This window comes from Temnothorax nylanderi, unplaced genomic scaffold (genome assembly GCF_030848795.1).
Source record: "Temnothorax nylanderi isolate EJ_2023f unplaced genomic scaffold, tnyl_v1.0 TNYL_tig0203_pilon, whole genome shotgun sequence".
Classification (NCBI taxonomy): domain Eukaryota; kingdom Metazoa; phylum Arthropoda; class Insecta; order Hymenoptera; family Formicidae; genus Temnothorax; species Temnothorax nylanderi.
In genome coordinates, this window is record NW_027249265.1 from 271,867 (window position 1) to 294,966 (window position 23,100).

Genomic DNA, 23,100 nt, shown 5'->3' on the forward strand with positions numbered 1-23,100 from the left:
CAGTATCAGAATAGAAGATAAAAATTATTTATTTCAAGAAAGCCGAACGATAGATTGTACCATAGATATGACGATTTGATAAGAAATACTGTAAATTTTTAGAAACGTGCAAATTAAATTTCATTAAAGTAACGCTCAGAAATTATTTTTGATAATCGCAATTAACAAAAAAAATGTTAAAAGTTGTTTATATACTTTGTTCTTACAAAATTATTCCTCTATCTGATCGATGATCCGGAATCACCCGATCCTGACCTTCGGTTCGATGACATCTCGTAGAAGACATGCGCCCGCGAACGCGACATGTGGGACACGCGGTGGGGTAGGATTCGTGAGCGGATTGGAGCGGAGCGACGACGGCAGCCGGCAGTGACGGGGGACAGCGTCGTGCGGTGCGGTCGATCGTGTTTCGTTTCTTCGGCAGGGAAAAACGATCGGCAGCTTTCATTCGCGCCGCCACGGGATTCCCAACTGGGTTCGCGCACTCCGTTCTGAAACGCCGAAGTTTCTCGTGGAATTTTTTCAATTTTTGGAAGACTCGCGGTGAAGAGAAAAAGATGTTTCTCACCGTTGGCACGCACGTCAGACACTGAACGCGCTCTCTCTTTCACTCTCAGCCTGCAGCTCCGGTTCCTGGCGCCAAAGGAGAGCGGGAGTCTCGTAGTAAGTTTCAGCACGCCGAACTCCGGGAAAATCGGAGGACCGTGCGTGTCTTTCGGCGATTCTGGTTTATCGAACCGGTTTCAAGGACGCGATTTTTCTCGAGCGAGGATTTTAAATGCCTTTCGCCCGGTCCAACCGGCTTTTAGATTTGCAATTCCCTCTTTCACTTGAAATTGAAAGAAAACCATCTCAAATTATATTAATGCATCTTCCTTAACTCGTGCTTGATCACCTTCTTCCCTACAAACATTATACATATTACATTAAAGTAAGAAAAACTTACAATTAGGATTGTTTCTTAAATTAGCTATTTTCTGCATAACTTCTAATTTCTTTTTCTTATCGTAATGACTGTGTTTACTCCTTTAGTTCGCCAACTTTGGAATTAGCCAATTGATCATCGCTTTATATAGTTAGTATATCTGTCCTAATTCATACCCAATTCCTTTCTTATAAGCAGCCCTTTCTAAGAAGAATTACATCAAAATAAAAATTCAAGTTTAGAATTATTTCCCATATCTTTTAAATTACAACACTTTATATATATATATTCTTATTGTTAATGATTTTGTGACTTTTATTTCATTAGTTTATCAACTTTGGAATTAATTGCCACGTGCGAAGCGAAGTGCGCTTGCGTTTTCCCAGAACGCCAGGCGTTCGCAATTTCCGCGCGAAAAAAAGAGAGAGAGAGAGACAAAAGCAGAAACGACCAATTTAATAACGGCAAGTCCGCAATTCACGCTTAGACCCGTCGTCCAATAGCATGCAGTGCATAATCAACGCCGTTCGTAATTGCGGAGCACAAGACCGTAAGGGACTAACAAATAAATATCGCTCTCGAAGCGTTGGAAGCGTGGGGCACGCTCCCTCTCTCTCGCCTGGAGGCGGTGGTATCTGCGCGGATCGCATTGTGCCTTTGCTATTTCAACTTTCGACAATCTGTTCTCGAATGACTATGCATGTATCTTTATCTCCCGATATGATTCTATACGCCGTCGAGATAAACTGCTTTTAGCATAAAGTGAATACGTGCCATAAGTCGTCCAACGCTAGGTATGTGTGCCGTAGCAACGCAAACGCTGCCACGCGAGCAAATCTTTACAATTGTTTATGTGGGAAATTGCTACACTTTAACGTGAGGATTATGCATACATGTGCTAACGATTATGTCGTTTCAGCTTTCTGTGCCTTTCTCGTTCTTGTACAGCGGAAATTTTTGTTAAATCAAAAATACAGCAATCATAATCATTAAATTAGAAAAGGACTATCTGATCTACTGCAACAAGTGTGGCATTCCGTTCGAATAACGAGGTTTTATCAATCCAATATAATTAAGCTTGATTACAACATCGATAACAGAAACGATAATAACTATTATAAACTGTGAAATTATAATTGAGGATTTATATATTTTACTAGATTTGATACACATTGAACATTGATAATCATTTCCATTATTATGTTCCAACTTTCCAGCAAGAAATATAGAAAGTTGCATATGTTAAAATAAAATTTTCAATTCATTCTAATGCATCTATTTAGAGTGTCATGTTCCCTCGTTATTCGATTAATTCATTAATTACTTCCCAGTGATAATAAATGTCATCCTGTGTAACGCATTTTGTCCCATGTTATCTCATGCTATATCCCGTCACACCCAGATCCTGCCGAATCCTCGTAACACGTCCACGTCGAGCTTCGAAGTTCGCCGCAGAAATCTGAACGAGCGATTTTAAAAAATGGCAGAAAAGAAGAAGGGCAAAAAGGCGAGGAAGCAGGAGAAGAAGATCGTGGATGAGCATCAGTTACGCAGGGATCTGAGGGAGCAGGCGAAGATGACGGAGTCCACGGACCTGGTACAGGAAGCTACGATGCCCACGCAGGCGCAGGTCGAACCGCAATACTCCGAAGATATTAGGATCGGTGGTATAGAGGGGTGAGTTTCTCTTTCTCTCAATCGTATCTAATTGATTCAATTAATTGAATCTTTCGTACTCCTGTAACAAAGCAAAATTCTGTTAAATGAACGTCTTTCCGAGACGATTAAAATTTGTCTATTTGTTATATATAAGCAAAATAATAAATATACATTGTGTCAGGTATTTCACGAGCTCTAGCAAGCACGACGGAAAAAGATTAGTTATGAAGAAACATGAGATATTGGAATTCTACGTATAATGTCGTACTCTATCGTTTCGTTTCCCATTTAAAAATCAACCCGGGAAACCCCGGGAAGATAACAACAATCTTAATAATTGCGAATTATATAACTTTCGTTCCGCCTACGATTTTATCTGTCGAAATCCAAATAATGTATGATCGATAACCGCTCTTAATCACGATCGTTACTGATCGATCATTTCTTATGCGTGCATCTTGAATATTTCCTTCGCTTATTTCGCGATTCGTATAGCGCTTCGTAGCGTTTGCTCTCTTCTTTATTGTAATATTTATCTTATCGTCGCGCGCTTACGCATGTTTAAAGCACCTATTTTTGCCTCCATCGAGGAGGATCGAAAGAGAAACGCATTGTCCCATGTCAGTGCTGTGATTCGCAAAATTGTTATTGCGCGAATAATTGTAAAAATCGTCGGGTTATTTTTTTAAATAGGAAACGAACAACAAATGCTTCGCGATTCATTACATTTGGTGGTTCGCAAACCGTAAAAAGGGAGCGAAGTTTATATATCGATTAAAATTAAAAAGCACATTCCATATCTCATTGCGCGATAATATTTTTTAATCGGAAGTGGTTTTAATAACGAAAACAAATATCTATTATTTTTTTTCTCTCTCTTTTTTTCTACAGATATGGACATTTTAATTTATCATCTTGCTGAATTATATATAATACTTATAATAATTCTTCGACTCAGGATATCGATTGATTTCTTATATAAGAGAGAAAGAGAGAGGCAGGATATCTCGGGCACTGATAACAGCAATCATTTTATTAAACCGCTTAACTATGACAGGTCATACATATCACTTGTTGAGTGATACATCGATATGTATCTTTGTTTGTTAGAAAAATAATCGAGTCACTAAATAAGAGAAAATATAACTGATTATGTAATTGTCGCATTGTACATGCAGAATGATTAAAAAAAAGAGAGAAATTTGGATGATATTCAACGAGAGATATTCAGTTCGCGTAATCATTCAATTTTTCGCTTGTAACACAAATTTAATTATCAATTAATTAACTTTCAGAGGCGCCACATACTCCACGCTCGTAATACTCGACGGAAAAGGTGCGAGGCTAACAGAAGTTAAAGGACCGCAAACTAATCATTGGGTGATTAAAAAAGACATTATACGAATGGCTTATCTTTAAAGTGCTGTGCGAGTCGGGGATGGGGAAATCGACATACGATTTCAACGGGATTTTTAAAACCAAGTCTGCAGCACTTTCAAAATAAACGATTCGAATAATTACAGAAATGTCATTTTGCTCGCTGGAGTAAAATTATCACAAAAGAGTGTAGAGATTTGATATACTTCTAGACAATCGGAATAGACGAGACAGCTGCCAGACTCAGCGCGATGATCGAGAAGGGTAAACAAGCACTAGATATACCGGAAAGCATTCCTTTAGATTGCGTAGTGAGTAAAAATCGAGTATTTTCATTATCTAAGTGTCACATTTAATGAGGCGAATTTGAAACAAACGATCTAGTTTCAAATTTCGAATCTTTAATTAAATGGAATCAACTGTGATTTTCGAAAGAGTAAATTTTCATTCGAGGATTTCTTTCATCAACAGGGACTTACTTTAAGCGGTTGCGAGGAGGAAACCAGTAATCGTCAACTCGCGGAAACTTTATTGGAAAAATATCCACAGTCTGCCAAGGACTACGTGGTTGGCTCAGATACTCTTGGTAGCCTCAGGACTGGCTTGGAATCCGGTGGGATTGTGTTGATCGCCGGAACCGGCAGCAATGCTTTGCTGATCAATCCGGACGGAAAGACTCATGGTTGCGGAGGATGGGGATACATATTGGGCGACGAGGGAGGAGGTACATTTTGTACTGTAAAAAAACACAATGTGGAAAATTAGTTTCAAAATTAAGTTTAAAATTAGCTTCTACATTAATAAATATAAAATAAATAGAAGACGAATAAATAGTGGAATAGATTTAGAATTCCTTGAACTTAATAAAACAAAATTTACAAGTGAAATTTTGTTCCCTTGACAATAATGTGATCTAATTTCTCATTTAAATAAATTCTTTGAATAATTTATATTTAAATTCTTGACGTGAACCACGATTAATTTCATTTCCTTGTTAATGCTTCAAGCTTATTGGATCGCCCGTCGCGCCTGTAAATATGTATTCGACGATATGGACGGTTTCGTGGAAGCATCAGCGTCAATAAGCTATATCTGGCCGGCGATGAGAAGTTACTTCAATGTGACCGATAGGAACGGTATATTACCGTATTTCTACGCGAATTTCAACAAAAGCACTATTGCCGAGTTCACTATGAAAGTCGTGGTCGGTTGCGAGAGAGGCGATCTGTTGTGCCTGAAAATCTTCGAGGAAGCTGGGCAACTTCTGGCGAGACATGTTAACGCCCTCTCGAAGAAGGCTCATAACGTCAGTATCTCAGCTACAAAAGGGATAAAACGATCTAATTTATGTCAAATAAAACTTGATAACGAAAAGAAATTATGATAAAATCGACCTGCCAATGATTTTGTTTAAATCGCGTGTTTTTTCCAGGATCTCAAACTCGCTCACGGTGGGTTAAAGGTGATCTGCGTCGGATCTGTATGGAAATCGTGGAAATTTTTGAAGGACGGTTTCGTGAATGAAATCCATGACAAGCACGTCGTGGACGAGTTGAGTCTGATGCGTTTGACAACATCAGGAGCGTTAGGCGCCTGCTACGTGGCCGCGGAGAAGATTAATTGTCCATTCGTCAAGCCGTACGACAGCAATGTCGAGATCTTTTTCCATTACAAGCGCGATCATTATCCGGAGACGTGAAAGACAGAACATTCGGTAGAATTAAAAAATCATACGTCCGACTGTAAAAGCGCTCACGTTCACGGAAACGGAGAAAGTACATGATAAGATATAAATAAATGAGTTTCGAAAAATATGCTTAGTCGACGCAGAAACAGTTTATCTGCAGACACGTTGCTAAAGTTACAAACGGATTATTTCGCATGCTTAATAATTGGCAAGATCTAGTAAGTTTCCGATTGGAGCGGTTATGAAGCACACGTGTAATTCTAAATACATGAATGACATACACAAATCTGCGAAAAATGAAAGAATTCGCGTTTGTAAAAATTACAAGTTGTAAATATCGATTTAGCGTGTATATAAATTTTTACGAAACCGAAAGCAATATAATAAAATCTTTTGGAGCACGCATTGGTAGAAAATAATGTACATACTTTAGTGTATCGGTATCCTCGTAAAGATAAACTTTTAAAAAAATTAACAAAAAATCAAGCAATTTTTTTTGTAGCGCACAATCGAGGCATGAATTTTGTTTCCTCTATACGCACCAAATTTCACAATGATAAAAGAATGGGAGTAATGGGACTGAAAGCCATCTGGGATACGGCATGGGGCTTCATATTGTGGATTTCCTGTCTGGTCATTAAATTTGCATTGTATTTGCTCTTGTCTCTCTTCAGCTTGATATTTGTCGCGGGCTGTATTAGCGCGATAGTAATCCTTATTTTGTACGCTTTTGGCGTTCTACCGACAGACGAACGCAGATGATTAAGGGATCCGGAGACGTATCGTGTCTGGTAAGTGATGTAATAAAATTATCATTATCGTTAATTGAATATAAATACATAGCGCGAAAAAAGCTTCATTTGCGTCTTGAGAAACTTATCGCCGGCATAAAATTACGTGGCAACGTATTTTTGAAAAATATATTTATATCAGGATATATCACAATTTATCTCGTGTACATTACACAACGACACATATATACAAGTATAATATCTCTCTCTCTCTTATTTACATGTAGACTTTGAAAGCTGCTTATACCATAAGCATGACTACCATAATTCATATAGTTGTTTTCATTGTAATCTCATTTTTTAAAAACAAATTTTTTAACGACACAATTACAACTCTTAATAATATATATATTTATAATATATGAGCACAGGCCTTGTCGCATTAAATAACATTCATTTGCTTAAAATTTAACGATCCACGTGTTAAAAAATATATAATTACATATTTAACTATTTTTCAAGGAAACACATGATCGAAACAGCCACCTAGGAATTATTATGCTGTCGTTGTACGCATACATTTGTTCTCAGTACGCAATGAGAACGATATCGAGCTCAAAAGATACTTCGCGAAATACTTAATGATACAATATGTGCTTGTTACGAAGCGAAATATTGTTTATTATTAATTACGGCACTCTCTTACCTTATTAGTGTCCTAATTTAATCAACTTTATTCGGATTGACGCGTGAATCGCTTGCCGTTCCACTTGTGATGAGTTACACTAAATTATGGCGGACATTGATACCCATTTGTGTCAATGTCTATGATTTACATGTAGTTAATGTTGTTCCTGGCGATGTTTTAAGCGCGACCGCGCGCGCACGTTTCAGTTTTACGTTAAACTATTTCGATATTTTACACATATAGTCTTCATTCCATCGCTTAAAAATATTTAAAGAACGTGTTGCTACACGATATCATTTATACAAGGAGGCAATGCAGTGTTGAAGTTTTACTTACAATAATATTTTCATAAATATCCGGATCGGCGATGTAGCCATCGTGCGGTTTCCTTGATTAAGGATAACCCTAGGAATACATGCATTGCAGCACGAATGTAGTATTCTCTCGAATGCACTAGTACGATTCCCTTATTATTACACACACACACAAAGGAAACTCATGACTTTACAAGCTAAATAATCAGTGCTTTAAATCGAATATTTCTATAAGCAGCGGCTCTACGCTGGATGGATTGACGTTCAAGTAAACTCCCACGACCTCGTCGTTCAATTTATGGAGTTCAGAAATCTTCTGTATTAACTTGAGGAATGTGGACTTAGCTTCGCAGCCAGGATAAACACTCTCCAGATACCGTCTGAGGAGATAATAATATGAATTCTGGAAGAAAGAAATCCATGAAAAATTTGGTCCAACAAATTTTCAAAATCTTTATCTGCTAAAAATACATGTTATAAAACTGACTGCCAACTTCCATGTTGTTTCAATATTGTGTAAATTACTTGAAATTATGTACATATATTTTAAGAATATAAGAATGTCTCAGAATAATAAGTTACTTAAAAAATGTGAAAGATTCGACTTACCTGCTCCAATTTAATAACATCACCATGTACGACTCTCGGTCTATCGGGAGTAAACAAGGCGATTGCGCTTAAAATCAAAATGATATTTTCGTCACGCCACCGGGGGTCGAACGTTCTGACGAATCTCGCGTGCTCCGCATATAAATTTCCTTTCGCTTCTTTCAGAACGTCAACTTTGATATTCGACATGCTCTCTTGGCTATGGGGTATCTTCCACATGTCTTTATCCGGATCGTAATTAATGGCTGATCTTAGGATCATCATTTCCGTGCAGCCGCCTTTCAACAGAGCCAGCTGATCCTCTTCACACATATTCTTAAAGGCGTTTATTTTCTTAGACATTTTTATCAAGCGTCTAATTGCTATGGCCGTCAAATTTATAACGTCTAACAACATTGGGTCAGATTGTCCAAAATTATTCTGCAAATAAATATTTTATAACTACTTATTATCTACTTTTTCTAAATTCCACACACAGGAGACATAAAATTTTAAATGTGTTACCTTGAATTTACACTCTTCGCCAACCAAATTTGTTATGTCATCGTCTAACGGAGCTAATAACGCTTTGTTAGCAACTATCAGCTCGTTCAATTTCGCTCTCTCGGCGTCATTCAATTCCCTGCTGCTTTGGTTGCCACCGAAACTAGAAAATGCTGAATATTCTAACTTGATGGCCTCGCATAAGATAGACTCTATAGAATTGGCAGCGATTGGTATTCTGAAACAAATATTCAATTTTAGCGGCAGGTTTCATGGCGCGTCGTGAAAATATGATACTCGATGCATAACGGGCTACCTTTGTACGTCCTGAAGAACATCTTTGGTAACGTCGGCTGTATTTTTATTCCAATCTGTATTTGTACTAGTTTCCAAATTTTGATTTTTATACTCCTCCGCGTTGCGGTTCGTAATCAAGTCCGTCAGGATCGGATTTTCCACGTGACCTCCCTTGGACTTCGGGATATACCTAGAATCACCCGAGCTGGCATTATTCACTGGAGCTTCCCTCGACTGAACTCTTGTTTTGGCGTCACGGTCGCGCCCGATGATCGCCGTATCAATTGTGTCGTGCTCCTTCAAGAATTGCGTGATATACGGATCTGCCGCCAAACACGTAGCCATATCAGGATCCGTCATAATCTTCATTAATACCCTCTGATCTTGAATTATCTTGGCGACTAAATTTGGACTATTGATTAATTTTGTCAGCAGACCGGGATCCTGCTTGAACTTGGCGACCAAATTGTTTCCGCTCGAACACATCTCCTTCGGTTTCTGGCATATCGACGTCTCCTCTTTCGCGAGTTGCGACAACGAAAGAGGATCAGAACGACTCGTCTCGCCCTGCGACGCGCGATTTATATACACGGGGGAATTTTGTTCGCGAGTTTGCTCGAATGCGGAGTAATTAGGCGCGTTCTCTTCAAACGCGGAGTTGAATTGTAGCGAGCTCTGCTCGTATTTCCCCGAATTCGAAGGAGAGCTCTTGTCCGTCGCTATACTCTGAGGCGCCACGTTAAGATCGGTGAATCTCGCGCGGCTGTAAACAAACAATCCCTATTTAATTTTTATTGATTTTTACTTCTGCGCCGCTCTCTGTATACCAGATAAGTCGGTCGTACCTAGCAAGATTGGACCTCGGAGCAGATTCCTTCAGCATATCCAGCGTTTTCGTTTCAGCGATATTCGTGTTCTCTGGGGGACTCGAAGGACTCGGCACGCTCGCCGCTGTCACTGGACTCATACTTTCAACAACGTTTTGCCTGTTGCTGTCCAGGTCTGTGTACTTTTTATCAGATTCCCAAAAGTACGTTTCCGACATCGCCGATGCGACCGAATTGATCGACATCGACGTGTCCTCGAACGTACAATCGTCTACGCAGTCCTTTTTAATCTTCTTGCCATTGTCGGGCTGAGACCGTTTCTTCGCGCGGTTCTTCTCGATCTTCTTCCGCTTCAGGACCTTATCCTCTTCAGACATGATGTACTCTTTGCGCATGCCAATACTGAAGCATTTATCCAGACGGCATTTTTGGCAAAATCGTCTAGTTATGATTGTGATGGTACAGTTTTCCGTGAAGGGGCATTTGAAGTCCTGCAACGAGAACATATGCTTCTCTTTAGCTTAATGTAAAAAGTGTACTGCTTTATATATTTATATATTTGCTAATAGAACGTAAATTCCAAAAATATCGTGTCCATTAATATTTGCATTCGTTCGTTTTCAATTAAACTCATAAATAATCAATAATAACATTCTGCTATGCTAAACGGAAGTTGTCTCAAATACAAAAATACATCAGTATCTGAAAGAAAATACATCTTATCTAGTGTTCTCAAGTCCACTGTCAATAAATTTCAATGAGCAGATGTTGCTTTTAAGATTAACAACTGCATCTTTTGTATACATCCGTTGTAAATCTTTTGGCGGGTCAAACGAGATATTTTCAATCGATGCATTTTTATCATCTCATAAAAAAATTACGTGAGTAATATAGATATAAATGAGAAAAAATCAGCTTCAATTTGGATCTGCCGATAAATACACAAAAAGATCCTTTCAATATATATAATAAGATTTTCTCAAAACATAAAATTACCAAAACTACCAATTAATCGCAGACAAATTAATTAAAGAAATTTTTTGGCTCAATAATAATCTAATCCTCTTTTTTAACCTAAGAAAAATGTAACTTAAATTAAGTTTATTAAGATTAATCTTTTCTCGAGTTCTTCAGAAATGATTCAAATTAACTAATGCATTCAACGCAAGAGTGATATAATTTTTTTTGTTTTTAGAACTTTAAGTTCATAAAGGTCATCAGATTACTAATGAGTCACATATATGAGTAATCCAGCAATAGTGGTCTAATACATATAGAATTGATTTAAAAATTCTATATGTATTAGAATTTTCTTGAATTTGTATCTGAATTCAAGAAAGAAGCTCCTCGATATTAAGATCAATGTTAAAAGATGTGAAATTGACTTCTTTTTAAGACAATTTCCTCAGAAGTCATCACCGGACAGAAAGTTCAGTCTTCGAGAATTTAAAGAATTTACAATTTCTAAAACGCAATATATCGAGATCCCCTCGAGTTCCCCTGTGGGGAAAACAGCCAGCTGGAGAGCTTCGAATCGGGAGCGGGAGTGAAGTTCACCTTGTTCTTCAGCGCGTTCCTCCTGAAGAAGGCCTTGCAGCTCTCGCAGGAGACGGCGTTGAAGTTGTAGCCGAGCGCCCGGTCGCCGCAGACACCGCAGATCTTGTTGGCCTCCCTCGCCGGCTGTTCATCGTCCATTGCTCCTGGGGCGGCGTTCTTGGGCGATTAGCACGTCTTATCTTACCCGCGCAGGCAGCAACATCGTTCTCCGGCCTCGCTCTCCCGCCTCTCCTTCTCTCTCTCTCACCCCCACGGGCCCCACGTCTTATCCCGTCCCGCGCGACACGTCCTCTCGCTCGCTCGGAGCGCCGTTGACTCACGTTAACATTGTTTATCGTGTCCGCGGTGCCTGCCGGAGGGGGCCAGGTCTGGGCTATTTACCGCTCACGACAGCATCTTCCTCCTCCTCCTCCTCCTCCTCCTCCGCCACCTCCTCCTGCTCGCTGAACGTGGCCAAATAACGCCCCGCTCGGAACCGCGCCTACAAAAGCTCCTTAAGTGACCGTGCCAAATGAGGCGCTCAATTGACGGCTCCACTTGTCAACAGTTAACGAGACGGTGCGCACAAATTCGTCGTATGGTAATACGGTATGAATCGTACGATCCGTTCATCCCGCCGACCCTCTTTCCCTCTTGCCCTCGCCCACCCCCTGGCCGCTGTTCCGTGTTCCGTGTCCATCGAGGTACCACACCGCGAACGCGTCCCCGAAATGTAACTAGGCCTCACCCACGTGATCGCGGACCGTTCTCGCGCGTACTTTCAAACCTGTCTTCCGGAAAGTAGACAATTGATTCTCCGAAAAAATCCTTTTTCTTCCTAGCAAAAGCGATAGTTTTGACAGAAAAGCTCGAAGAGCTAAATAAATAGAATCTAGAATCTTCAGGATTTTTCAGGGATGATACTTTATAAATATTTACTTGGAGATTGGCTGCAATATAATGGAGATTGGAGATTTTTGTTAAAATTTAATGCAAATGACACGTAATTAAAGTTAAGTGCGCAGCAAGTAAATAGATATAGTATCAACAACACGCCCCGTTGTACATTATCGAGGAAAGATTATTACCAGATAACATTTAACGCTCGAATTTCACGAATTCTAGCGGCACATGAATATTATTATGTTACATAAGAAATATTCAATAAAAAAAAGATATACCTTCCGATTTATTTATCGTAATCGTTCCCTTCCTGCGATATCACTGAGTCCTCAAGTGAACTCGTTAGATATATCGGCTCTTGACACCCAATAAAGTTAACGTTATGATTCTACTTCTATCAATTAGCTTAGCTCAAAGTTCACGGACGCGATCGTGGACGACAGACACGATTGTCACGAACACGCGAGAAAGAGGTAACATTTACACGAGTCTACGACGATCGACCGCCAGGACGTTTCTCCACGAGACGAATCGAATTCGCCCACTGACGGAATTCCACTACTGACAGTGCTGACCGCGCGACTGACGACCACGACTTTCAGAATCGTTTATCAATACGTCCGGCGACTCGGTCGGCGTTATCGTTATCGTCCGCATTCCCGTTGGCGAGCGAGATACAGACGTGTGCGCGCGCGCGCGCGCGCGAGCGACCCGTATGATTCACGTTTACAAAATTGGATCGCAATCGTGACCGACGGGGAGCGAGGAAGAGGACGAGAAACAGGAGAAAACGTAAACAGTCGCGAGAGAAAGAGCGATAGGACCGGTAATATTGCGCCGTTTCATTCATGGATGAGCGAACGTTCGTCTTTCGTACGCATAGAGAAGCCTCTGCACAGTTTCTAAGAAAGATTTAATAAAGTCTTCGTACACATCATCGCATCGGTCCCTCGAAAGCTAAGATATAGCATGTACACACATGTGATCAATCATCAGTCGGCACAGATCAAACGTGTGACCGATGTGCACGGATAAAAATATAACAATACTGATAAAAAAAAGTAACGATACAATATTATTTCCACGCTCGATGAAGAACTCAAAAAATTTATCCTACAAAATATCTATTCTCTTAAGCACATAAATATATCCAATTCATAAGAAACTGAGATATATATATATATATTAAAAATATATGTATCTTTACCGCAATAGAGATCCGTTGCTTCATAATCGAGCTCGCTTACGTCACTTTATCGAAGGCACGCATAATTGTCGAGATAAATCTTAGACGAACAAATCGAATCAGAACTTGTCATTGGAATAGTAGTAAAATAATAATGTCTCGTGCGACACGATTACGCAATTGATTAATTTACGCATCTATTCTCAATACATAAAGGCACCGCTTAAATCCTTGTTCGTCAGCCTAATTGTGTTCTTCATACTCTCACAATGTCTAGAGCAAAAAATGTTTGCTCGGCAGTGTTTATATGCTCCTTATATACAGCGAGATTATCAACAAAGATTCTTCCTTCCCGCATAAAATAGGCTCGAATGTAGCGAACTAAAAAATCACTTTGGTGGAGTATCAGTCAATCTCGTACTTCCGACCGGTACGCCGTTGCTGTGGAGTTCCAGTTCCTCCTTCATATGATATGTCACGATTTCTTCCACCGTCGAGAAAGACAGCTCCTTCACTTTCGGGGAGCCTAACGCGTACCTAAACAATTTTAAGAAATATTCTTCTAAACTAAATTTTATTTGTATAGAATAAGTAATAAATTAACAAAAAATTATCTCCGCGCGTATTGCATGCGAGTTACACGCTGAATTTTTCATGTCTCCTCTTTGCTAACAATAAAGTAAAGTGGAGTATTAAAATTTTTCAATCATATATAAAATGTTGGCCCTAAAATTTTGCCCAATCATTTATCAGATTAATACAATATTAACACAATAATTTTTTTCATAATATTTAAATTTAGATTACAATGCTGAGTGTACGGCAAAAGGCATCTTAATAAAACAATAAAATTAATAAATAAGGCATATGTACCTGTTGTCATTTCTCTTCCTGACCGGAACATTGAAAACCCTGTCCTTGAACCAAAGTACCAAAATTAAAGGATTGCTGGGATTTGTCGTCGACGGTCTCATAAGAAAATATCCGTCTTGCGGATTACTGTAAGAACCTTCTGAAAATATACAATTCAACAGTTATATCGTATCGAATTATGAATTTTACACGGCTCTTACATGTTAAGTAAAAAAAATCTTACAATAAAAAAATACAGAAGATAAAATATCTTCAAATGATATTTTTATGACGTTCATATATTATTCTAAATAGATATTCTAAATAGATTTTAATTCGCGATCTTAATTTTGATGATTTTTTAGGAAAATTTAGCCGCGTTTCTCTTTTAAAAGTTTCTATTTAAAAAGATCTAAAAGATTCATACATACGTTCTTTGATAAGAATAATTGCTTGTTCTCTCGTGATATTATGATACCAGGGCTTGTCCACGTAAGATTGCCTCTCGGGTGGCGGTGGCAACGGCCGCGTGGCTCTCTCGGTTGACAGTGAAGTATTGCTGCCAGCATGAGGTAATGTGGCTGATTTCTTATCCGGTGATCGCTCTGCAAACAAGTAAAAAGACCAAGCGGATGTAAATTGATACAATAATTGCCACATATTTACACAATACATGTACTAATGTGTAATACGTTTTTATATTCATACAATAAATACACAGCTCCAAATAAATCAGATAAAATGTATATATAATATTATAAACTTGTGGAAAGAGTAATTTGATGATTACATAATTTGATAAGGATTTTAATTCATAAAAATGAGAACAATATTTTACTATAAAATAGACATCGTTGCACAAACATTTAAATCTCACTAAAATACAAATCGATCGAACATTACTAACTTGCTAAGTTAAGTCGAGCTTGCGTAAGAGTCTCCTGTGTCAAACACTCCGAAAGGCTCGTTTGCCGGCGTATCGCCGTATTGAGCGATATATTCCGCTTTGTATCGTTGATTATAGTTGCCATCGTGTCGCGAATTTCGTCACGTATACTTTGGCGGATCGCGAATACGTTTAGACATCTATCAAAAGTGTATTGTCGTTAATTTTTCTATCGTCCGGAGACGCATTTTTTGGAGACGCACCGGTTTGAGGAATACGCCCGATGCACGATACGATCGTCGCAAGAATCTCAGCGAAACTGACATTTAACTCCAGCACGAGCCTTTTAAAGCATCGCGAAAAAAGAAAAGTGGTGGTCAATCCGTTGGTCTCTCGGCATGGGACGTAGACACATCCGAAGCGCGTTCAAGAATAACTTCCGTAAATCAGATCGGGAAGGTCGACGATCCTACAGTGGTCGCGAGAAACAAAGAAAATCTGATAAAAGTGGTCTTCTTTTCAAAAAGAAGAATGGAATTTTCAGTATCTCGTGCTCTCTCCTAAGGCAGCCAACTATTCATCTGCAAGTTTATCTTTGTAAAACGCAAAAGTCATATAAACGATAATTATCAAAAATGAATTCCGACTGTAGAAATAAACATGGAAGGAAGATCACGTACTACACTCTTATTTTTAACATCGAGAAACTTTTCAGATTTAACAAACTGGACAGAATATACCTGAATAAAAAAATAATGTAAGATTTCCCTACGTTATTTCGGAAGCGTTTTTGCCCAGGTGTAAATTTGAATAACGTCAGTTTACCTGCCGAGATATCGCGGTAATATTTGGATAATCTTATCTTCATACAAACATAAATTATATTGCAAATAATTAAATACAAATTACATTGTAAAGGTATATATCGATATAATTATGCCAAATAATATTATACGACGTTTTGTCGAAAATTAACGTATGCGAGAAGCGAATAATTAATTTTTGAAATATATTTTCGTCCGCCGTTCGGAGTTCGACGACCTTCGGCTAACGAAGAGAGAACAGATGTTCCATTAGCGCAACATTCTCGCATTGTAGCACGATCGCATGACACCGTATCGATGCAAATACAGATAAGTCATCGAACAATGCGTTGTTTAATCGTTCTGTATACCTGGTGGCTCAGGCGGTTGCGAATAACAACACGTAGACAGGCCCCTCTTGATCCGCACTATCATATCGGCGACCTCATCGGCCAGGCGCGTGCCCAGACCTCCTAGGAGATGTTTGCTCAGCCGTAGATAAAAACAGGAACACATTCCATCACCCAGTGTTTCGCTCTCTCGGTCTCTTATCGAATCCTTCCACACGCTTATCGCAGTTCTTGGCAGACACGTCGTACGAATCGCGATTAGAAATAGAATTCGCTGTAGTATATTCTATCTTGTCCGTCCTTGCGACTTATCGTTTCCTTTCTTCCCCGGGGAGTTCCATGTATATATATTGTTATCAATCGAGAACGGACTGCAATCTCTCCGCCACGGGACTTTACTGACAAAATCGACTCGACGTTTCGCACTGTTGACGTCTCACACTCGAGTCGAAAACCTACGGTGATTTATCTCACCGATCCTGCCTAACGCTTGAGATCTTTTATTCATATTGAAGGTCGAAGGTCTCGACTTCCGCATACAAAAAATGCCGCAGATTACGAATAATTGCGGCAACGTCGTTGACATACTGCGACAGAAGCAAAACACTATTCTGCGTTGTACAGCTATCACAAAGAGAGAACGGTTTGTGCAAATCCGGTCTTGATGACGGTGGCCGATACGCGACTGTCTGCAGTATCGCGATGGTAATGCGCATCAGGTTGCATGGGAACCAACGATAAGCAACATTTGTCGAACATATGCTCAGAAGTTCTTGCGACTACTGTCTTGCATTCGTCTCGAGTCTACGGTACCCTGCATTTTTTTTCATTCGCTAGAACGCATGTTTCGCAACGTCTCACTAACGAAAATGGTTTGCATCTAATCGCTCTTTAAATGAGTTAAACATTGTATCGAGTAATAACAAACGAAATTTTTCAATCTTTAAGATTTCCTCAAGTTTTTAAGATTATATTTTTAAGAAAGAAAAAATTAATTAGACTATTTTAAAAAGAAAATTATATATTACTTATAACTCTCCATTAAACATTATCATTGCTAATGTCAAAATATGGTATATAAAGAAGTTATTTATAGAATTTTACCCCTATAATATTTTATATGTAACTATATATTTTTAATTGCTTGTCTAGTCACAGTTTTTTCGTAATGCAGAGAAATAGGCTTACCTTTGTGTTTCGAGCTAGTTCTACTGGGAAGAGTCGAAGGCGGTGGGGGCGGCGATGGTTTGGCGGGTAAAGGAGGTGGTTCTTGTGCATCATTTGCATGCCTTTGAATAGGGCTCAGGTAATCATTATCCTCCGGCTAATGCAACATGACAGTAAATAATTCATCAAGTCTTGTAATCACAATTCCGAAGTGACCGTTGAAGACTTACCGCTTCCGTAATAGACTCGTAAATTTCGTAATCCTCCTCTTCCTCGTGACTCGCAGCGCTGGGTGGCTTGTAAACACTCTCGACTGATCCTTGGCGACCGCTGTGTAACGATTGCTTGCTATCAACTCGTGAGATCTCGTTTTTCTGCTGCACGTGCTCGATAATGTTATCGTCGAACGGCTCGTACTCGTCCTCACTCTCCTCCGTTTGCGCCGGCAAATTCGCCACGAGATCGAAATTTCTTAAGATAACCGGTGGTTTCGATAACTCTTTGTCGGCTTCTTTCTTGACCTCCATTAATGTGTAGTCCTTGTTTCTCTTAGGTTCCGGCGGCGGCGGCACGCCCATCCTTCCTGGAAAGCCAAGCAATGCAATATTTATTAATATCATATAATTAATATCATTATTCATAAAAGAATCGAGATCCATATCGAAAGAATCAACACACAAACATGATATGAAGAAGAACTAACTTTGCGTTTTGCTTTGTTCATTAGAAACGCGCTCGTGCGTCTTTGGCGCGTTGTGCAGGAAAGATTTCTGCGGAGATTTCTTATCGGAAGCCGTCATCGGGATTCTTTTCAACGGCAGAGTTTCTGGTTTTGGCCTGATCTCAGGTTTCTTTGTCGGATCATTCCTCCGCTTCAACTCCTCCAACTCCAACTTCAGTTTTTCGGCTAGAGTCATCTTCTCCAATTCACTGTGTAGCCTCGAGATGTTTCTTGTCGGTGGTGGCTTAGTCTCTTGAAAATTCGCGTACATATTCTCCTCTTCAATCTGAGCAGATTGACAATTAGCATAAGTCTCTTCCTCCTCCGGTTTTATTATTTTCTTCGACGGTGGTCGCGTCGGCATTCTGCTAATCGATATTCTATTATTCTGCAAAGACGCTTGCTTGTTCTTGATCAGACTTGGTTTTATGATTTCCTGCATATCTTCGGTAGAGTTATTTTCCTCGGCCGTTTCATCCTCGAAATCGGTTCCCCAAGAACCACCATCGCTCAAGTGATCATCATTTTGTTGCACTTCTACAATCCTGGCCGGCAGATATTTTTCTGGGGACTTATTCAGCTCTTGCACAAATGCCCATAATTTTCTGCAATCAATTTAATCAATATTAATGATTTTTTAATTTAACGAAAAGGGATATTTGCCTAACAGTAAAATGTTAATCTTCAACGCGAGAAGAATAGAGAATTATGTTGAGTTTAATAAGTAACGTGGTAGTGCAAGCGTTAAATCGACGCGAATGTGGAGTGAAACGATCGGACACGACCCACGCGATAGAATTACGCATTTATGCACGACTTGCAGTCATCAAATAATTATCCAGTCGCGCGAAACATATCTTCGCGAATAGCTTGCGACGGCGTCTTTATAAAGAGTTAGCCACATAGCGCATTCTTGCCGCGCGACCGCGTCGTATAAGTCAACAATTCCTTGCTACTAGAAACTTATTTCAAGGGATAAAGATAGCTCCTTAGATACTTGAAAAAGAAAAAGAAAAAATATAAAAATAAAAAGATCTAAAAATATAAAAATAAACATAAAAATAAAATGAGACAATATTAAAATCACGTATTAATCATATATTACATGGTATTTTCTACTTCAGGAATTCCTAGTCGAATTGTGTGCTTTATGCCTGTACCTCTTAAGTACGTAAACACTTACAAACGGTACGTGATCGCGATGGACTGTTCAGCATACTGAATAATCCGGATACCGTTAAGAGAGAACGCGTTATGAGAGAAAATCGCGAGACACGATTCCGCGAAGAAGAGAAAAAGAGCGGAGGCAATAGCACGACTCGGGCAGAAATAAAGCTGGATTTGGTTCGTTCTCTCACCCTGTCAGTGGACGCGTGAGGTCACTCCTCCAGAGAGCCAGCTTCCCATCCGTCAAGTGCTGGAATAATTACGATTAATTAAGGCCCCGTTAAGAGCGCGCGCGCCGTCACCGGCCGTCTCGAAATATTGCTGTTGCAACCAGAAAAAAAAAACACGTCTGTGCATTATCGGTGGAAGTGGGTACACACATATAATCATCGCTCGCGTGGCACGCGAGTCTCTCTAATTACCATCGAGTCAGCGATTTCGGAGATTTATTAAGCCGGCGAGAAAACATTTTTCAGACGGGTTAAATCGACGAAAATTAATTTCTCGCGGAGAGAATCGTCGTAGGCGTTCACGTAAATAAATTTCGTAGAGTAAACGTAAAAAGATAAGTGGCGCGATAAGCACGCGTAGCTAATTCCGGAAATTTTCTCTTATAAATCAAGATTAATGTGAATCTTTGTTTTTAAAAAATATAATCAATCCTAATGATTAACATATAAAAATAACGCGTGTCCAAAATCAAATAACGCGGAAAACGCGAAGTTTGAGGTTTCATTATCAGGACGCTGCATTTTTTAAGGCAACCTGTACATTCGAGCGACTTGGGGATCACCGACAGGAACACCGACGAGGCATATAGGCTGTCCCTCTTCGTAGCAGTACAATAATTCACTCACCAACAACTCATCGCCGTCGATCTGCCGTTTCACCACTGCCTTGCAACATTCCTCCAACCCGTTCTGTAAAATGAGGAAATTGTTGGCAGGAAATCGTTGACAGGATACTGATAAAGACCACGCACATAGGTATATGTATATATAGAAATTGATATCTCTCATACATGGAGAAAGAACGCGTTCATTAATGTATTAATAATATTAATTGATAAAAAAAGAAAAAAAAGGGAAAAAAAGACGAAAAGAGGAAATGATCCAATAATGATGATGTGTCGAGGAAAAGTAGCGTCATACACATCGTTGAGTGCGAGTTATTTACCGAATTCTAACATTTTCATCTCGATGATGATACTAGAATAGATAAGATAATATGTATAGTACTTCCTTGCTTATTTGTTCAATTGTGCCCTCACTGTGTGATTTTATGCTTATTTCAAATGATCTGAATCACGGAAAAATTCAAGATTTCTTTCTCAAAGTCATTCTCTCTCTCTCTCTCTCTCTCTCTCTCTCTCTCTCTCTCTCTCTCTCTCTTCTCTTTTTCAAGATTTATACACATATTAATTTATTTTTCAGTCGTACGGAACGTTGACCGTGAGGAAGAAATCTGGGCCGTGTAACGTTCTTTTCGTGAGATTGAAGGGAAACGAAGTTGCGGCGAGGAAACCACGATCGGTTTCCTTAAACCGGCATTCAGACGGCGTTGCCGCGAGGAATGCGTGAAAGTTACGCGCGATTCCGATCGCGCGCGAAGAAATGCAAAGTGCCGCGTCCCTTTCCTTTCGCCGGCCGAGTACTCCAGGAGACGAGCTGTCCCTAACGCGCGATAATCGATGCTTCGGGCGAAACGCTCTCGTTACACGTGACTCAGAAAGTTCCGTCTTTCTAAAGAAACAGGGCTACTTCTCTGCGGCAATCTGTAATAATGCAATTTGTTAAACCGATAAACGTAAGAATCCTGTTTTCCTAAAGATTATCCAGGTGATACGCGCGTTCAAAAGACATTCCTGAGATACCTCCGAGACGTCTTTTAGACACGCGTGAAGTTCGAGTGAGATAAACGACGTTTATGTGACTGTGTTACAGCTAGCTCCGTTACTTTATAATAAAATGTATTGAATGTATTAAATAAATATATATTTTTACAATAAAATTAGTCTTCCGCTTTGCATCTAATAAATACTTTTACTAATTAAATAAATATCTAAAGTATACTAGTTACTTTCTCATTGGTAAAAGTATACTTTTAGTATAGTAAATTTATAGTAAAATTACTATACCAAATAATTTAATTGTACCAAAAGTATAGGTACTTTTACTAATAAAATTACAGAATCCTCCTCTTCGCACCTCGTCAACTGAATATATTCATCATAGTTTTTATCTTTGCGTCAGGATTTGGTTTGTTAAATTCTCGATCCTTCGGTACTTTCAGCACGTGAGATACGTTTCTGCACGGACTATTCTGGACTATTCTGGAGACAGCTAGGTAAAAAGTCGCAAGCGTAGAGGAGTGCGGACTGCGGAGGAGCCGCGAGCGAGGGTCGGTAACCTCAACTCGATGATCGCCGGAAAATCGCTCGGGAATCCTGGCGAGGCCACCCGCGCCTCTTCCGCGGCGCAATCCTCTCCTTCCTACGAGTCGCGCTATAAATATACACGCGTATTTACTGCCTTTAACGCGCACGTGCGCCTCGCACGTCTCACACTCTCTTTCTCTCCTCCCCGTGCTCCGCGGTGCTCCCTGACGTTGCTCCGGTCGGCGTCGCGCCTTTGACAGTCGGTGTCCGCCGTGAAGTTGCACCCACTCGCGCTCCGCGAGTTCCGCGACTTCCCTTCGTCCGCGACGCGACGAACTTCACTCACCTTGCGCAGCAGGCACAGCACTCCCTCCGTGTTCCAGGTGGAGATGTCGTCGAGGGCATCGTGTCGCGACAGCTTCTTGGACATCGCGGGCCGCCCCGCGCGCGCGCGCGCGTGCGAGGGAGAAAAAAAATTGACCGTCACACGCGCACGTTCGCCGTCCGGCGGCGTCTGCATCAGCTTTTTGCGGCCGCGCGACCGACCGTCTGACAGGTCTGCCCCCCTCCCCCCCCCTCCTCTCGCCCGTCTTTCGTCGTTCATGCTCCTGTTCTCCCCCCCGACTCGCGGCCGCCACCCTCGCCGGTGGCCATTCGCGCGCGATTGGTCAGTTTCTCGTAGCGCACCTGCGTCGTCAGGCCTGTCTCGCGCGAGGTGAGTGCCCCCCTCTCGCATATTTGCATGAATTATGACCCGTGCCTAGTTTCACGCGAAATGTGACCGTCTGACAGCTGCTGAGTCACATTTTTGAAATATAATTCTCGTACGTGATTTTAATTCCGACAACTCTTTCCTGCGACCGATTTCTTCTTAAAGAAAAAAAAAAAAAATATATATATATATATAATAGAAAAAAAATGATATAAAATGAATAAAATTTCGTTCGATAGATTGTTGAAATTATAATTAAGTATCTCTTTGGAAGAGAAAGGCAAGAAAAATGAGTCGCGTGTTTTCTTATTTGTAATCCGCCTTCGACGGCGGTTGCGAAACAGAATTAATCTCCTCTGCAGCGATCGTTGCCTTTATTTAAAAGTCTTAACCGCAGTTTTGTTATAATTGCAAAATTGCAAATGAGAAAAACTTCGACGTTTTGCCTCAAAAATTTCAAGTCCAGCTAATCAGACCGTGACTTACGAAATACTTTAATTAAGATCTCGTAGAATGAACCTTTTTAGAATGCGAATCTTATGGATGACGGCCACGAGCAATTAACAATTTAGTATCTCATCTCAATAGCATTACTAACATATTATAAATATCACATATTATATATATTATTTTTAACGATAATAATAATAATTATATATAGTATAATAATAATAATAATAATATACATGTTGCTTATATTATTAAATTATATGTATATTAACAATATATTATAAATTAGAGGTCTTTGATAGGTCCCGACCGGATTCAACCCTCGAAGTTTTTATCCAACCCGCCAACAAATTTTAACGTTAAAATATAAAAGAATTTTAAAATGAAGATATT

At 39.8% G+C, this 23,100-nt stretch overlaps 3 protein-coding genes across 9 annotated transcripts; 1 reads left to right on the forward strand and 2 right to left on the reverse strand.

Moving 5' to 3' along the window:
• The first annotated feature begins 524 nt into the window (after window positions 1-524).
• Nagk (N-acetylglucosamine kinase) lies at window positions 525-6,051 on the forward strand. Of its 6 annotated transcripts, none has more exons than XM_071717101.1 (9): window positions 620-663; window positions 1,033-1,075; window positions 1,253-1,475; window positions 2,413-2,602; window positions 3,880-3,964; window positions 4,174-4,272; window positions 4,433-4,685; window positions 4,969-5,267; window positions 5,394-6,051. In XM_071717101.1, the coding sequence occupies exons 3-9, from the start codon at window positions 1,430-1,432 to the stop codon at window positions 5,658-5,660; spliced, it is 1,239 nt and encodes a 412-aa protein (XP_071573202.1). In that variant the 5' UTR covers window positions 620-663; window positions 1,033-1,075; window positions 1,253-1,429; the 3' UTR covers window positions 5,661-6,051. The 6 variants fall into 6 exon arrangements, with proteins under 6 accessions (XP_071573204.1, XP_071573203.1, XP_071573202.1 ...); XM_071717105.1 differs by having other exon boundaries at window positions 1,253-1,389; XM_071717103.1 differs by lacking the exons at window positions 1,033-1,075; window positions 1,253-1,475 and having other exon boundaries at window positions 525-663.
• Window positions 6,052-6,554: 503 nt separating this feature from the next.
• On the reverse strand, window positions 6,555-12,635 carry Hr96 (Nuclear hormone receptor HR96). Its single transcript, XM_071717089.1, has 6 exons — window positions 11,155-12,635; window positions 9,616-10,088; window positions 8,790-9,533; window positions 8,495-8,711; window positions 7,991-8,410; window positions 6,555-7,784 (listed from the first exon to the last, which is right to left on the reverse strand). Exons 1-6 carry the CDS (start codon window positions 11,290-11,292, stop codon window positions 7,587-7,589), a joined length of 2,190 nt encoding a protein of 729 aa, XP_071573190.1. The 5' UTR covers window positions 11,293-12,635; the 3' UTR covers window positions 6,555-7,586.
• A 297-nt stretch (window positions 12,636-12,932) lies between these two features.
• On the reverse strand, window positions 12,933-22,095 carry LOC139778938 (uncharacterized). Of its 2 annotated transcripts, none has more exons than XM_071717091.1 (9): window positions 21,892-22,095; window positions 20,026-20,088; window positions 19,360-19,418; window positions 17,984-18,606; window positions 17,511-17,863; window positions 17,302-17,437; window positions 14,506-14,679; window positions 14,096-14,231; window positions 12,933-13,759 (listed from the first exon to the last, which is right to left on the reverse strand). In XM_071717091.1, exons 1-9 carry the CDS (start codon window positions 22,063-22,065, stop codon window positions 13,612-13,614), a joined length of 1,866 nt encoding a protein of 621 aa, XP_071573192.1. In that variant the 5' UTR covers window positions 22,066-22,095; the 3' UTR covers window positions 12,933-13,611. The 2 variants fall into 2 exon arrangements, with proteins under 2 accessions (XP_071573192.1, XP_071573191.1); XM_071717090.1 differs by having other exon boundaries at window positions 14,096-14,234.
• Between the last annotated feature and the right edge of the window lie 1,005 nt (window positions 22,096-23,100).